The following is a 15765-nucleotide window of genomic DNA, read 5'->3' on the forward strand; positions in this document are numbered from 1 at the left end:
ACCTATTTTACACTTCCTGGTATCAATGCACGGCACTTACCCTCAAAACACTTTCATTGAAAAAAAATTAAAACATTATTAAAAATTAAAACATTAAAAATTAGAACAGCTATTACCCATATGGTCATGCCTAGCCTACTTTTGTTTATAGAGCTATTAGATGCGATTAAGATTTGAAAAAGCTCACCATGAAATTTATATAACCCTCCTAGGTGATCTAGTAGAGTCTCCAGTGATTTGGATACTGGAAGCAACTCTAAAAATCTGTGGATTACTATATCAAATACTGGCAGGAATCGGAGACACACATTTCCAAAATAGATGGGCAGATAGGGGGACTGGATCTGGACAGGAGGATCCACCTGCTCCGCCAGGCCCTCAAAGTACAGTTTTTCTGGATATTTCTGTGGAAGTGAGGAAATGGTAAATGTTTAGGGCATCTTTTTTATTCTCTTAAAAAACAGCTAAATAAACTTGCCATTTAAAAAATATGAAATCACATTTGCTCGTACAATGCAATGCAAACTAGAGTCATTTACTTGGCAAAAATCTCTTATCCCAAAGAGACACCAAAATAGATTATTCATAAAAGGGTTTGTAATGACTCTTCATGTTGTACTTTAAGTACCCATGTCTATGAAAACTATAATTTTAATTTATTCATAACTTTAGAGATATTCTAGAACCTTGAAGAAGTTTAGAGACCAGAGAGAAAACAGTAGAACCACAGAGAAAACAGCCAAATCAATAGCAAAATATCTAAGTATGGCTTAAAAAGGATTAATTAAAGCACTAGTTTGAATTAGTACCTTGTGATAATTCATGTGCTTGGTGTGCCAGTCGTTCTGTAGCCAGTGCTCTGGGGAATTTTCCTTCACAAAGTCACTTACTCGGTTTCTAAAGTCATTTGGTTTGAGTAACAGCAACTGAATTATGAAATAACAAACCTGGGCTTCATTTCCTTCATGACTACGCATGGCCTTTGGAGAACAGAAAAAGTATATGAAAATGCCTAACTAGCACAAAGCATGGCTCTGCCACTTGAAAGTCTAAACTGGAATAAGTAAAATCTTGCTATAACTCTATTTTATCCTTTTATTTTATTGATTGATAGATTTACATTATTTCCCCTAGTAGATTGTAACCATCTTTTTTTCCCTCTTTTTTTAAACGCTTCTTTTGCCTGGCCGGCGTGGCTAAGTGGCTGAGCATCAACCTATGGTCCAGGAGACTGAGGTTTGATTCCCCATCAGGACACTTGCCCGGGTTGCAGGCTCGATCCCCAGTGAAGGGCAGTCGATCAATGACTCTCATCACTGATGTTTCTCTCTCTCTCTCTCTCTCCCTCTCCCTTCTTCTCTCTGAAATCAATAAGATATATTAAAAAAATAATAAAATGAAATAAAATACAAAATGCTTCTTTTTTAAAAAATATGTTTTCATTGATTTTAGAGAGAGAGGAAGGGAGAGGAATAGACAGAAACATCAATGATGAGAGAGAAACATCACATCAATTGGCTGCCTCCTGCATGCCCCCTACTGGGGATTAAGCCCACAACCCAGGCATGTGCCCTGATGGGGAATTAAACCAGTGACCTCTTGGTTCATGGGTTGATGCTCAACCACTGAGCAACACCACCTGGCTGGGCAAATAAAGCTTCTTTTATTAAAAAAATTATTTATTAATTTGAGAAAGAGAGATAAACATCCATTTGTTGTTCCACTTATTTATGCATTCATTGGTTGATTCTTGCCCTGACTAGGGATCGAACCCATAACCTGGGCATATTGGGAAGATCTCTAACCAACTGAGCTACCTGGCCAGGGCTAGACTGTAACCATCTTTATATCTATGCTTCACAGCTAAGAGGTTAATGTTAATAAACTAAGTGACCCCAAATATCACCAGTATAGTACATGTATTTTAAAAAAACGTAGTATTGTCCATCCTGATTCATTGTCTTTCTCTTAAATTTTTACTTGAAACAGAATCAAAGTCAAGAGAAAACATCATTTCGGGAATATTGGGTAGCTATGAGAAACATTCAGTTCTGACTGTACTACCAAATTACACAGAAATGTTTGTTGGCGCTCTGCAAAGAAATGCAGTGAGAGACTTGCAAGTCAACTGTGTCTAACTGCTTGTACTTTTAGAGCACCACAAGGCCAGGATCATGTCTGTCTTATTTACTCTATACCTTCTGTGCAGAAAACAGTAGGTACTCAACACATACTTATTGAATGAATGAGTAAAGAAAGTGGGAAATCACTAGTTCCTTAAGGAAGTGATAGCTATGCTTGATTATAGTATAAACTTATTAAACCCTTTGAAGCAATATAGAGTAGATCACAATCACACACCTTGATCCAAAAGAGAACAGACAGCTTAGAAACTTAAGTAAGCATATTCTTACCAGGCAGAGAATTAATCTGTCCAATGTTACAATGTTGTACTTCCATACCATGTCATTAAGAATTTCAATGCATTTGTTGAGTTGCTGACCCCCAGCTGATGTAGAGAACTCATATACCAGGAAATCTGCAAATGTTCTCACATGGGCTACCAAGGCCCTGGCTCCAATTCTTTCTAATACTCTGGAAAGCAGAGTAAAAAAAAAAATTATATTGCTGTATGGTATAACTGGTTGCCAAATGGAATGCAGATCTAGGTTCTGGGCTTACCTATAGCCAATCTGATTAATATGATCTGTTTCCAAGAGCATTTTCCAGAGAAGACAAAGGAAGAGAGGAGAGCTTTGATTAGAAAAGTGGGCAATGATGTTATTTTCATTGCTCATTGACTTCCACTTCCTATACTCCTCCTCCACATTTTTTTTCAGATTAAAACGGCTTTCCTGAGGCACATTATTTTGTTTGAAGAATGCCTAAAAAGAAGATCAGAAGTATATTTCAATGGTTATAGTAAAAAGAGCACTGGCTATAGAGTCAAGAAACCAGTTCTAGACTTGACTCTGACACTAATAAACTGTCCGTGCCTCGAGCAACTCAAGGCCTGAATTTCTGTATTGGGAAAATATACAGGCTTGAATTAGATTATTGCTAAGATTCCTTTCTTAGATATCCTAAACAGAAATTCCAAGCAACTGTGAATTCAAAATTCCTTCAATCATCTGTTGATACTTCCGTTCACCTTTGGAAAAAAAAGAGACAAAAATTTATGTGCCCTTTTGTTACATATTTTCGTATCTCTATAAGGAAAATCCATTACACTAGCCCAGTGGTTCTCTGAGTAGGGCCCCCAGACCATCAGTATCAGCAGCAAACAAGCATTCCAGAAGATTCTGGCAAGTTTGAGAACCACTGCTCTAGCCCTGTTAGAAGTTATAGAAAACAGATGTTCATTATGCCTAAGATTTTTTCTGAAAAGTAGAAGATAGATGAGGTTTTCTTTCTCTATACTATAAAAACCAAGTTTTTCTCTCTGTGTGATTTTTTTTAAACTCAAGTTAGCATATGTGTATTCCGTGAAGCTCCATTAAATTACATTTCTCTCCGTTTCAGTTCTATGAGAGAGAAAGAATTTTTCAGGTAATGTGTTAATTCTCATGAGAATTAACTAATAAGATGAAACCACAATAATCAAAATTTTAGAAACATACAGTCCTAGACTAGGACAAGGCACAACTAAAGATTTTGGAATGGCAATGATTTAAAAAATAATAATAAAAGCTAACTTTCTTTGGCTGTCACCATAACTAACTCAATAGAATAACATTGTAAATGGGGAAAATTATTTCATACATATTCAATATGTAATTCAAGACCAAATTACCTGTAGTGGGCCTGGAAAACAGCTAAGAGTATGTGAAGCCCAATTATGAGGAGTAAAACTCATGATGGTCTGTAGTATATCTTTACACCAAGTTCCCTGAATAGAGTCAGAGCCTGTAAAAAAATCTAAACATAAACAAACAGATGTAATCCAGATATAAATGATCATATCTGCAATTCATACAGAGATCCTAGAGAAAGTCACGAACAATTATGTACACTCAGAGAATTTCACTGCAGTGCATTTATTGCATAACTAGTAATATTCAGCTTAGGACCTAAATTTGAAAATATGAACATAATGAGTGAAAAGAACACCAAAGACAGCTACAGAGCACCAATGATATAATTGTTGTATAGGTCTATCATGATTGTTCATTTAGTTTGCTCTGACAATGAGGTATTAGCACAAGAGACTAGAATTAAGAAAGTAAATATCTTTTCTGGTGGTTGAAACAGCTGTAGACTACAAATATCTCCCTAAATCAAAGAGATTTATTTATGTAAAATACGATAGTTCACACAAATGTATTTCAGGTTACTAAATTCAACAACTATTTTTTTAAAACAGCAGTTCTCAAAGTGTGGTCTGTAGATTCTGTGGACCCCAATACAGTGGTTCAGGAAAGGCCTTCCCAATAAAGGTAACAACAGAGGCCTGAAGGAGGCAAGGGAATGAGCAATACAGGGTGGGGCAAAAGTAGGTTTACAGTTGTAAGTAGGAGAAACAGTTTATTCTTATATTATTTATTAATTTTTGTATTTCCCATATGAACAACTGTAAACCTGCTTTTGTCCCATCCTGTATAAATATGTTTTAAGTGCTCGATCTGTACTTGGCTCACTCTACTCCAGCCAAATTAGCCTTTTCTCTGAACCAGTGTTCTTGCTCTCCTCTGGGTCTTGATACGGGTTCCTTCTACCTGAAATGTCCCACCCCCCCATCCCCTCAATTATTTTTTTAAGAGTATAAAGTGGTCCTGAGACCAAAAAGCTCAAGAACCACTACTGAAAAATGGCTGAAAACTGATGCTCAACCTGACTAAAATGAGAGTACGCAGAAGAACCCATATTAATGACTGAAATAGTGAAGCTATCAAAACAATTGTTTTCTCTTGAGCAAATGAAAAGCATTTTTCAGTATGTCATCTCCTTCACAATAGGTAGAGGCCCAATACACTCTCATTCCACTGTTTTGTTAGTGGTGGTGGAGTCACTGTACCTGTCACGTGAGTTGCTCTAGCTAACGTCAATATCAAGGCTCGGTTCAGTTCTTCAGATTCTGCAGAGAGCACTGTTTTGGGATCACTAAGGAAGCGTGTGAACTGTGGCTGTACCTCCGAGCTTCCTAAAGCTGTTATAAGCCTAAGTGCAGTGCTCTCAACACTGAAAGGTAAGAGAACAAAAAGAAACATGAACAAGTTAACTTGCATATAAATTTCAGAATTATGGAATTAAATCTAATTCTAGGTCAACTAAAATGGAAACACATGCAAATTATGACTTTACCTTCTTTGATTGGGGGAAAAACTCTTTTTTTTTTGACATGAGCTTTGCTTAATTTGTTTTAAAAACTAGAAGTGGCAAATTTTATAGTGAAAACCACCTGATATGTTTGTATATTTGCAGAATACAGCTTGTAGCCCACAGGACTAAAAAATTTCACCTGGATAAACGGCACTTCAAAAATTACATTCTTTTTATTTGCACTATATCTTCACTTAGAGCAAAATCAAAATTACATGATTCATACTTTAACCATAACCTGAAGTATATTTAAATCCAGTATCCTAAAGGGCTAAGCTAGAACATAATGTCAAAGGCCTTGGAATTTATTCTCAGCCCAAAGATCCTAAGGCAAGGACTCAACTATCTTAATAATTAAAATGCTGGACTCTGGGAGAACACATTCGCCAATGATACATCTGACAAGGAGCTAATATTCAAAATTTATAAAGAACTTATTAAATTCAATACCAAAAAAACCAATCCAATTAAAAAATAGACAAAGGACCTGAACAGACACTTCTCCAAAGAAAATATACAGATGGCCAATAGGCATATGAAAAGATGCTCAATGTCACTAATCAGAGAAATGCAAATTAAAACCACAAAAAGACATCACCTCACATGTGTCAGAATGGCTATCATCAATAAATCAACAAATAAGTGTTGGAGAGCATGTGGAGAAAAGGGAACCCTCATGCACTGTTGGTAGGAATGCAGATTGTTGCAGCCACTGTAGAAAGCAGTATCAAGTCATCGCAAAAAATTAAAAATGGAACTGCCTTATGACCCAGTGAGTCCACTTCTGGGAATATATCCGAAGAAACCTGAAACACTAATTCTATGTTCATTGCAGTCTTATTTATAATAGCCAAGATTTGGAAGCAGCCCATGTCCAACAGTAGATAAGTGGCTAAAAGAGCTGTGGTACATTTACATAATGGAATACTACTCTGTCATAAAAAAGAAAGAAATCTTACCCTTTGGGATAGCATGGATGGACCTGTAGAACATTACGCTAAGTGAAATAAGCCACTCAGAGAAAGACAAGTACCATATGATTTCACTCACATGTGGAATCTAATGAACAAAATAAACTAACAAACAAAACAGAAATAGACTCATAGATAGAGAATAGACTGATAGCTGTCAGAGGAGAGGGAATTTGCAGGGCTGGGTAAAAAAAAGGTGAAGGGATTAAGCAAAAACAAACAAAAGAACTCACAGACACACACAACAGCATGGTGATTACCAGAGGGAAAGGGCCAATAGGTAGGAGAGAGTAAAAGAGGGGTTAAATGGTGAAGGAAGGAGACTTGACTTCAGGTGGTGAACACACAATACAACATAGAGATGACGTATTATAGAATTGTATACCTAAAACCTATATAATTTTATAAACCAATGTCACCCCAATAAATTCAATAAAAAATAAAAAAATTAGAAAGCTGGACTCCATTCTATACTGGAAATAATATAACTCCACAAGCAGAGGAATTTTATGACAAATGAATAAAAATATTATAAGGCAAAGTTTAAGTTCCCATCTCCAAAATCTTAAAGAAAGATAATCTACAATGAGCTCACCAGAGATGGAGCTGGTTCTGGTTTGTCTGTGCAACTGCAGCCAAAGTATGAAGATGACTCAAGAGCTGAACTCTGTAATGAGGCTGAATGTGATGCATCCGGTAGCTGAACATCTCAAGAAGAGTGTGTAAGATCCCCCAGGCATGAGACTTGAAAACAGTGGGCAAAAGCTGACCTTAAGAAATAAGAGAATTTAAGACACCAATCAGTAAAAGCTGTGTATTAAAAGGTATTTACCCCAGCTGGGCATGGCTCAGCTATTGAGCGTCGACCTAGGATCCAGGTGATCGGGGTTTGATTACTGGTCAGGGCATGTGCCCCGGTTGTGGGCTTGATCAATGACTCTCTCATCATTGGTGTTTCTATCTCTCTCTCTCCCTCTCCTTTCCTCTCTCTGAAATCAATAAAGATATATTTAAAAAAAAAAAAAAAGGTATTTAAAGAAAAGTCACACTGAGTAAAATCTATGTAAAGATTTGATTGTGAACACACACAAAGAGGCATACATAAGTGTACATAGTTTCCAAATTTTCTCTATGATTTCAACTTTATTTATAAGGAAAAAAAATCCAGATCATAGTTATAATACCAAGTTTGCACCACCCCCCCCGGAATTTGACAACTGATACTCAAGTTCATCTGGAAAAATAAGAGACAAGATATGAAAAAAAATTATTCTAACCTTCCTCACTTCTCAGTTATTTTTAAAATTATTTTTACGAAGTTAAGGTTCTCAATGTTTTGAAGCAAGAGGATTACTTTTTAACACACAAATTGTATCACACATGCTCTTATTCCCTCCTCCCTCCCAAGAAAGTTTTATTCAGATTTCAATTCTCTGATAAGAAGAGTAACTAAGGTTAAAATTAAAATTATGTTATTGGGGAAAAGTTAGAATTACCATGAGTCAGAAAAACACTTCCATATTAGAAAGTATTTATTATTCAGAACGGCATAATAACTAACAGACATAATAAGCTGTCTTCTGCAATACAGGAAAATGCCTTCCATATTGCCAGTCAGATTTAGTACTCATTGCTTCTCCAGGAACAAACTAGCAAAAGAGGCAAATAGGACCATGATTCTTGCATGAAGACAATGACCATGTCCCGCTCACCGCATCCCAAGCACCTAGTACAATACCCTTTTCTTACCATAACTTTACATGGAAATGCAATTCATTTACATGGAAATGCAATTCACTCCCCTGACCTTATCCCCTCTTTTTTATTTTATTTTTCTCTATACTTATCACCTGATATACTTCAATTTTATTTATTTACTTTTTTATCTGACTCCCTCATTAGCAGGTCATCTCTATGATGGCAGTGACACTGCTGTATCCCCAGCACTTAGAAGACTACTTGTTCAATTAATGAATGGGTTAATGGTTATAAACACTAGAAGGTCCTGGCTTACTGATAAATCCTTTGATGCCCAAAGACTCTATTTCCATATAGACCAATAACCGACTGTAAGTTTCCACCAGGGCTGGAGCCAAGGCAACACTGGACTTTGCATGAGCAAGTTTTATCACTCTGGTAGCAATGCTGTGGATAAGGCTGAGGAGAAACAAAAGGAAAGAAAATAAAAATCCATATTTTGACATAAATACGAGAGTTATCTATTGATAGGGAACTTGATTTAAATCTGAACTTAAATATATAAACTGAATCAGTCCCACTTTAATCATTTAAGTTGTGCAGGACACTTGGTAGTGATGTGCTGTACAACCTGAGACTAATTCTGGTTTCCATAGTGCTTCCAATGTGTATCAGGAACCCTCTGCTCGTGGAAAAGCAGGATTTGGGTACAACTCATAAAAACAAGCTTAAATGGTTTCAGTATGTTTTTCTTTAAAATATGTAACTAAAACCATTTGAAAAATTTAACTTTTGTTACAGAATTACTTAATAAATCACAGCTAAGACCCAAATGTTAGGTTCCAACAGGGTTTCTCTCAACTCTGTCACGTGTGCTGCTAAAGTACATGTGTAATTCTATCACAATGTTCACCCTCTGAAAAAGAGCACGGCTTTTCCAGAACTGAAGCCCCACTTAAAGGCCCACATATGAATTCTCTTTGACTTACAGGGTATTTGAAGTTTGAGCCAATACTTAGGAGCTGAAAGACTAGAAATAAAAATGTGAATTTCTAGCCCCTCTCAAAAATATTTACAAGAGCTAGCCATACTAGTCTGCATTCTTACATTAGAGAAATTAGCTAACGTGGCAGCACCCTGAGATGAGCCCTGCATGCTCTGGTCAGCTTCAGTTCCCTCCGTACTCCCATGCTTCCATGTGCATAATATCTGGCTCTCCTTCACTCAGTACCAGGAGTCACTAATTTACATATCAGCTTGGCTCTTAGGGACACTTGAGGTTCTAGAACCACACAATAGAATCTGTCTGTCTTTTAGAAACCATGATGTCAATTCTAAAAGTGCCCCTATTTGTAATCAATACTGTTAAGGTATTGCAATTTTTGCATCCCTGGACTCAGCAATTCTATCTCCGGCAAGTTTATTTAATGACAATATAATTATGTATAAGTACAAAGACAGCCATAAAGACAGTCTCCATAGCCATCTTTATAAACTAAGATATTGCAAGTAACCTCAATGCCCAACAATATGGAACTGGCTAAATAATCATTTATAGCTAGTCCTGGGTGGGTAGAGCATCGTCCCGCTATGCCAAGGTTGCAGGTTCGATCCCCAGTCAGGGCATATACAAAAATCAACCAAGGAATGCATAAATAAATAAAAACAACAGATTGATGTTTTTTTCTCTCTTTCCCCCATCCTCCTTCCTCTCTCTCTAAAATCAATCAGTAAATAAAAATTTTTAAAAAGTCATTTACAGACACACAGAACATTTCTTTGTAGTAATTAAAACATATTTTTGAAGAACACTAAACCTAAAAAGGTGTTTGATAGGTTATTATGGGGAAAAATGGTTATAAAATTGTATTGCAGTAAGAGCCAATTTTGTTAAAAAATCCATAAGTTTATATATTTATGCATAGAAAAAAGACTCAGAATATACACAAAAATTTTTACAGTGCTTATTTCTCATGGAGGGATTGTGGTAATTATTTTCTCTGGGTTTATTTGTATATTCTAGAAATCCTATATTAAAAAAATTACCATTTTATAATTTAAAAAACCTAATTAAAAAAAAATGTACATGACCATAAAACACACACATAATCATGGAATCAAGCCTATACTTATACTATACTGATATCAGTTCCATGACCAAATAAATAGACCATACCTCATTTTGGCATGAACTGTCAGTGAATCCAGCAGGTTCATTGGTAAGGGAGTAATAGATGCTGAAGCCAAACAGCTTGTTCCAGGAAGAGGTATCCTCATAATTCCATTTCCATAGATAGTTTCTACCAGAGCTCCCATGGGTAATGTAAAACATTCTGAGTTTGTAGAGTATGCATTACACAGCAGGGCAATCTTATAGTCATTCATTTGTAAGCTCTTATTTCTAAGACTCTGCTGTAGGAACCTAAAATTTCAAGTCCCATTAAAGAGAAAAAATGCAAATGATTTCCAGAAAGTTAACTTGCATTTTTAGAAAAGTTTAATTTCATGCACCTATTTATTAATATTATCTTTATTCCTACAGGAATAAAGTTTCTGCCCAAAATGTAGACACACACATAACAAAATGCAGAACAGAAACACACAAGTAGCATTTCAGAAAGAATTTAAGTAATTAAAAGTTAACAATTAATGAATATTTGTAAGTACGTACTATATATACAGCACTGAGATTCAGAAATGAATAAGTCACAAATTCACGGACTAGGTTTCTGCTTAAGCACAACAAAATGCCTTCATTACAGATGTTACTAAGAAAAGATGGTCAAGGGGTGTCTCATAAAATGAAAGCTAAATGAAATATGAAGTTTGACTATTCTACAGTCTCTTAAGAAGTCCTTTTCAGAAGTTCTGAGTGGGAAGCTCAGCCATTCCTAACATCTTTGACTGAAGGGAGCACGCCAGACAGATCAGATCAGTTCAACCAACCTTGGCAGCCCAGGGAGTGAAAGGCATCTCAGTCAGATCATGCTCAATTCCCAAGTACTTAAGAAACTTTGAAATATTTTCACATAGTTTTGGAAATAAATAACTTTAATTAAACTAAAATATATAAAAACAAAGATTAGACCTGATTAAATATATATACATATATGTAAATAGGATTAACCTTCTAATTGTTCTCTGATGCAAATATTGGTCAGTTTCTCTTGGGATGATATACACATTAAATATTCACCCTTACTGCCAGTGAGCGTGGGAAGATTTTCATTCTTTACACAAATACTAAGAATAATATTAGTCTATAATCCACTATCTATAAAATAAAAAATTAACTGTTCAGCTACAAAAACTTACTCATGGTGAAGGTTTAGGGAATGAGGTATTGGAATCTGTAGCTTGGAGTTGTCATTTTGGGCTTTTCTATTAAGATGAATCCAAATGCAAGTCATTGCAAAAGCATGAGTTGACTGAGGTTTGTTAATATCAGGAACTGGGATACACTGAAAAATAATATTATCAGAAAGAGAAAAATTAACTAATTAAAATACCCTGTACTAATTTAGCTCCCATTGTTCTTTGATTATTCAATAATATAAATCAGAAGATGTAACAGCTATAAATATTGAAACCATTACAAGATTGTTCTGACTTAACAATAACAAATCATTTAAAAATTAAACATTATGAAATCTTACTGAATATGATAACTATACTGAAAACATAAAATTTCTAAAAGTCACATAAATGCTTTTTGAGAACATAAAAATTAAGAATTTGCTTTTAAAATGTCCAGCATTATTAAAAAAAGATAAAAAGGAAAGATGAAACAAGAATATACTTTTCTATTCAATCTACTTTTTTGTGCATTTAAAAATTTCCATAAATTACCCTGGCTGGTAGCTCAGTGGATAAGAACATCTTTCTGATATGCCAAGGTTGCGGGTTCAATCCCCGGTCAGGGCATATATAAGTATCAACAAAGGAATGCATAAATAAGTTGGACAACAAATCGATGTGTGTGTGTCTCTCAAAAAAAAAAAAATCAACAAATAAAAATTAGGAAAAAATTTCAATAGATATCTAAGGAAATGCAAATCAAAATCACAATGAAATATCACCTCACACATGTTAGAATGGCTACTATAAAAAAAATACAAGAAATAACAAGTGTTGGAGAGAATGTGGAAAAAAGGAAACCCTTGTACACAATTGGTGAGACTGTAAATTGGTGTAGCCACTGATTTATTCCAGAATAGAACCACCATATGATCCAGCCATTCCACCTCTGGGTATTTACCTGAAGAATATGAAAACACTAATTGAAAAGATATTTGAACCCCCCTGTTCACTGCAGTATTATTTATAACAGGCAACCTAAGTGCCCATGGACTTATGAATGAATAGACACACACACACACACACACACACACACACACACACACACGCACGCACAATGGAATACTACTCAGCCACAAAAAAGAATGTAATCTTGCCATTTGTGATGGGAATGAACCTTGAGAATAAAATGCTAAATGAAGTTAAATCATAAGGAGAAAGACAAATACTATGTGATTTCCCTCATGTGGAATCTCAAAAAACCCCCACAAAACCCAAACAAACAAAATAAAACAAGCTCATATATACAGAGAACAGATTGGTGGTTACCAGAGGAGAAAGGGGTTGGGGGTTGGAGATGGGGTGAAAGGGGTGAAGGGAGTCAACTGTATGGACAGAAACTAGACTTTTAGGGGTGATCGCTTTGTAGTGTTTACAGATGTCAAATTATAATGTACACCTGAGCTTATATAATTAATTAAAAAAAAAAAAAATGATGGCCTGATTCAAAACTGGACAAAAATTTCCATAATAAAATGCTTTTTAAAAAATGGCAATCATAAATGCATACCATATTTTACTCAAATACCTTATGTAATAAAACACTGAGGGGGACACACTCAATTAGCAAACAAACAAAAAAAGATATTCACAAATACTAATGTTATGTGGTCACTCAATGACTTGTATAGATAAAAACAGCCTAATGCTTTTCAAAACTGTAAACCTACTTAAAATGTAGAAAAAAAGTTTGCTACACTAAATGTTCAATTTTGATTTAAGATAAACTTCAAAAATAATTTAGTTCAATTTCTTCATTATACATGAGTAAACTAATGACAAGAGAGACCTAATGTCCATCACACAATTATGGTTAGTCACAGAACTGGGAAAAGAATTCAGATTTCCAGCTTCTAAATCCAGTGTTCTTTTCAAAGTCACACTAAAATCCTTAAACATAAATTAGACACAACTCACTCACCACATTGTTAACTATCTAGTAAAACTTACTTCTTTTTCTGGGTACAGAAGATCAAAGAGTTTCATGACAGGGAGAAAATCAGCCAGTGCGTTTTTCTGTATACTTCCGGAAATGAATTGCAGGAGAACCCACATCAGATGATCTCTGCCTTTAATCAGTCCTCGCCCTGCTAACTGTAAAAGATGATTATATACATATCCATTCATCTAGTTAAAGAGATGGATGTAAAGTTTAAAGAAAAAAACAAAAAGGAGAAACCCTGCTTTCAGAAAGTTAGCACCTAACTTTGGCACTTGCTAATTACTCAGTCTCAACTCAAGGCACACCAAGAAAAGCCTTTTAAATTATTTTAATATAATTTATATCTTTCCTCCCTGACCCCCCCACAACAACTGGGCATATAAAAAATCAAATGTTTTAGGACATAATTAAGTTGATCACGTGTGCATGAGAATCAAGTTTAATATGGGATAATTACGAAAAATATCAAAACATAAGAAATGCTTTATTGTATCAAAAAAAATTTTTAATTTAAAATTCTCAAGCTTCTCGGCCTTTTGGCTAAGATCAAGTATAATTTAAAATCCTTGCACGGCTGGGTGTGGCTCAGTGGTTGAGCATTGACCTACGATCCAGGAGATCTCCGTTCGATTCCTGGTCAGGGCACATGCCTGGGTTGCAGGCTCCATCCACAGTCAGGGGCATGCAGGAGGCAGCTGATCAATGAGTCTCTCATCACTGATGTTTCGATCTCTCTCTCTCCCTGTCTCTTCTTCTCTCTGAAATCAATTAAGATATATTTAAAAAAAAAAAAATCCTCAAGGATTGGCTATCAAAAAACACTTTTTCTGGTTTCCTATAGATTATAGCAGAAATCAGTGGTGGTGGTGGTGTGTGTGTAGGGGGCAGGGGGAGGACTGGGGATAAGTGGGGCTGAAAGGATTCTAGAAACTCTTCTGAAAAATTTCCCCCCAAATAATCCATGCTGTAGAATTGTTATAAATATAACACTTATTTTATTCCCATTCAATGTGTCTAAAACCTTATGATTAAAATCAACTATTGCCACAAACTTCCACTGTATTCTCTGTTTTGCATTCATTGTCTTACCTTTCCATTCATGGCCAAAGTAGATAGCGGTGGGTGATCTTACACTCCTGTTACTCCCTGTTACCTACAGTCACCAAGTTCTATTTCTCTCAGCATACCTGATCTCTGGCTTCTCCTCTCTGTCTGGTTCAGACCTTCTGCATCTCTCATCTAGATCTCTGCAACAGCTCTCTTACTAATATCCTTGCCTCTGATTTTGGTCCCATCCATCTCTATGTCACCATCTTCCTACACGTGGCCATTAACAGTAACCTTTTCAACTTGAATATGATAATGTCATTCCCCTCCTCGTTTGCCTCCCAAAGAAAATCTAAACTCCTTAGAACAAACACATGGCCATATAAAGTTCTCCATGTCTGGTCTTGCCTTCCTGTCTTCCTTATCTCACCAACACTTTCCCCTTTACATTTTCCTTTCCAGTTCTTACACACTTCTATCCCTTTCCAAATGATGACGTTATTGCTATGGAAACACTTTTCCAGCTTTTCCTCCTGGCAAATTTCTACTTGCCCTTTAAGTGCTAGCTTCAAGATCTCTTTGCTAAAGCCATTCCCATGTCTTTAATTGGGACTCTTCTTCATCCCTTCAGGGAAACATACTTTCATTATGCAAACTATTAAATTATAATCAAATTGTTTATATCTATGTCTTTCTACTAGTAAAGAGCTCATTGAGGGTCCTATAGTGTCTTTTCATCTTGTATCCCCTGATCCTTGCACTGTGAATATACAGAATGAATGACCAGATCCAGTTTTTACAAGGAAAATAAAGTGAAAAGTTAAGAAACCACTTAAGCACTGAACAAAACATAAATTAGGACTCAAACTTCTGCCAGTGCTAAAATCACTGGGCAATGTCCATACCAGTCTAAAACATACTAATCAACAGGTGAAGCAGCTCTAACAAAAGATTTAGTACTAACCTTCTGATGAAGAGAAAGGACCATATGTGGAAAACTTGCAAACTGGAAAAGCACAAAGAAAATGAGCTGACTCGAGAGATGCTGCCACAGGAGTTGGCTTGTTCCCCCATCATCAAACTTCTCCTCTGTCTCAGATCGCTCCATGGCATAGACCACCAGATCCACCAACTGGTCCTCCAGCACAGGGCAGCGCTGCTTGTGCTGTAGGGCAGAGATTAAATACAGTATTCCAAAAGCCTCCTGGTTAGTTTCCTAAGTTACCAGTTAATGGGAATTATTTGTAACAAGAGGCTGAGAAGCATGAAATGAAGTTGAACTTAGAAAGTTAAGGTTAGATTTAGTCTATTAAAGCTGCATCATGTTACATTATCATGGAGGATGTTTCATAAATAATCTTTTCAGGTCTCACACAGACAGACTTCCCATTAACTTTTGACTTTTACTACAGACATCATTATTTCAATTTG

General features: G+C 35.8%; 1 protein-coding gene across 3 annotated transcripts in view; it reads right to left on the reverse strand.

The window, feature by feature from the left end:
- The window catches only part of MED23 (mediator complex subunit 23), a 40832-nt gene that overhangs the window by 8937 nt on the left and 16130 nt on the right, over positions 1–15765 (reverse strand). For all 3 annotated transcript variants that reach the window (XM_081139994.1, XM_081139993.1, XM_081139995.1), the window contains 12 exons: positions 15299–15499; positions 13296–13439; positions 11304–11449; positions 10165–10410; positions 8305–8447; positions 6886–7060; positions 5015–5178; positions 3794–3918; positions 2683–2885; positions 2415–2595; positions 810–980; positions 188–404 (listed from right to left, as the gene is read on the reverse strand). In XM_081139994.1, coding sequence (XP_080996120.1) covers positions 188–404; positions 810–980; positions 2415–2595; positions 2683–2885; positions 3794–3918; positions 5015–5178; positions 6886–7060; positions 8305–8447; positions 10165–10410; positions 11304–11449; positions 13296–13439; positions 15299–15499 — 2116 coding nt within the window. The remainder of the gene's footprint in view (positions 1–187; positions 405–809; positions 981–2414; positions 2596–2682; positions 2886–3793; positions 3919–5014; positions 5179–6885; positions 7061–8304; positions 8448–10164; positions 10411–11303; positions 11450–13295; positions 13440–15298; positions 15500–15765) is intronic.

The sequence above is a fragment of the Miniopterus schreibersii genome (assembly GCF_964146895.1).
Source record: "Miniopterus schreibersii genome assembly, chromosome: 6".
Lineage (NCBI taxonomy): Eukaryota > Metazoa > Chordata > Mammalia > Chiroptera > Miniopteridae > Miniopterus > Miniopterus schreibersii.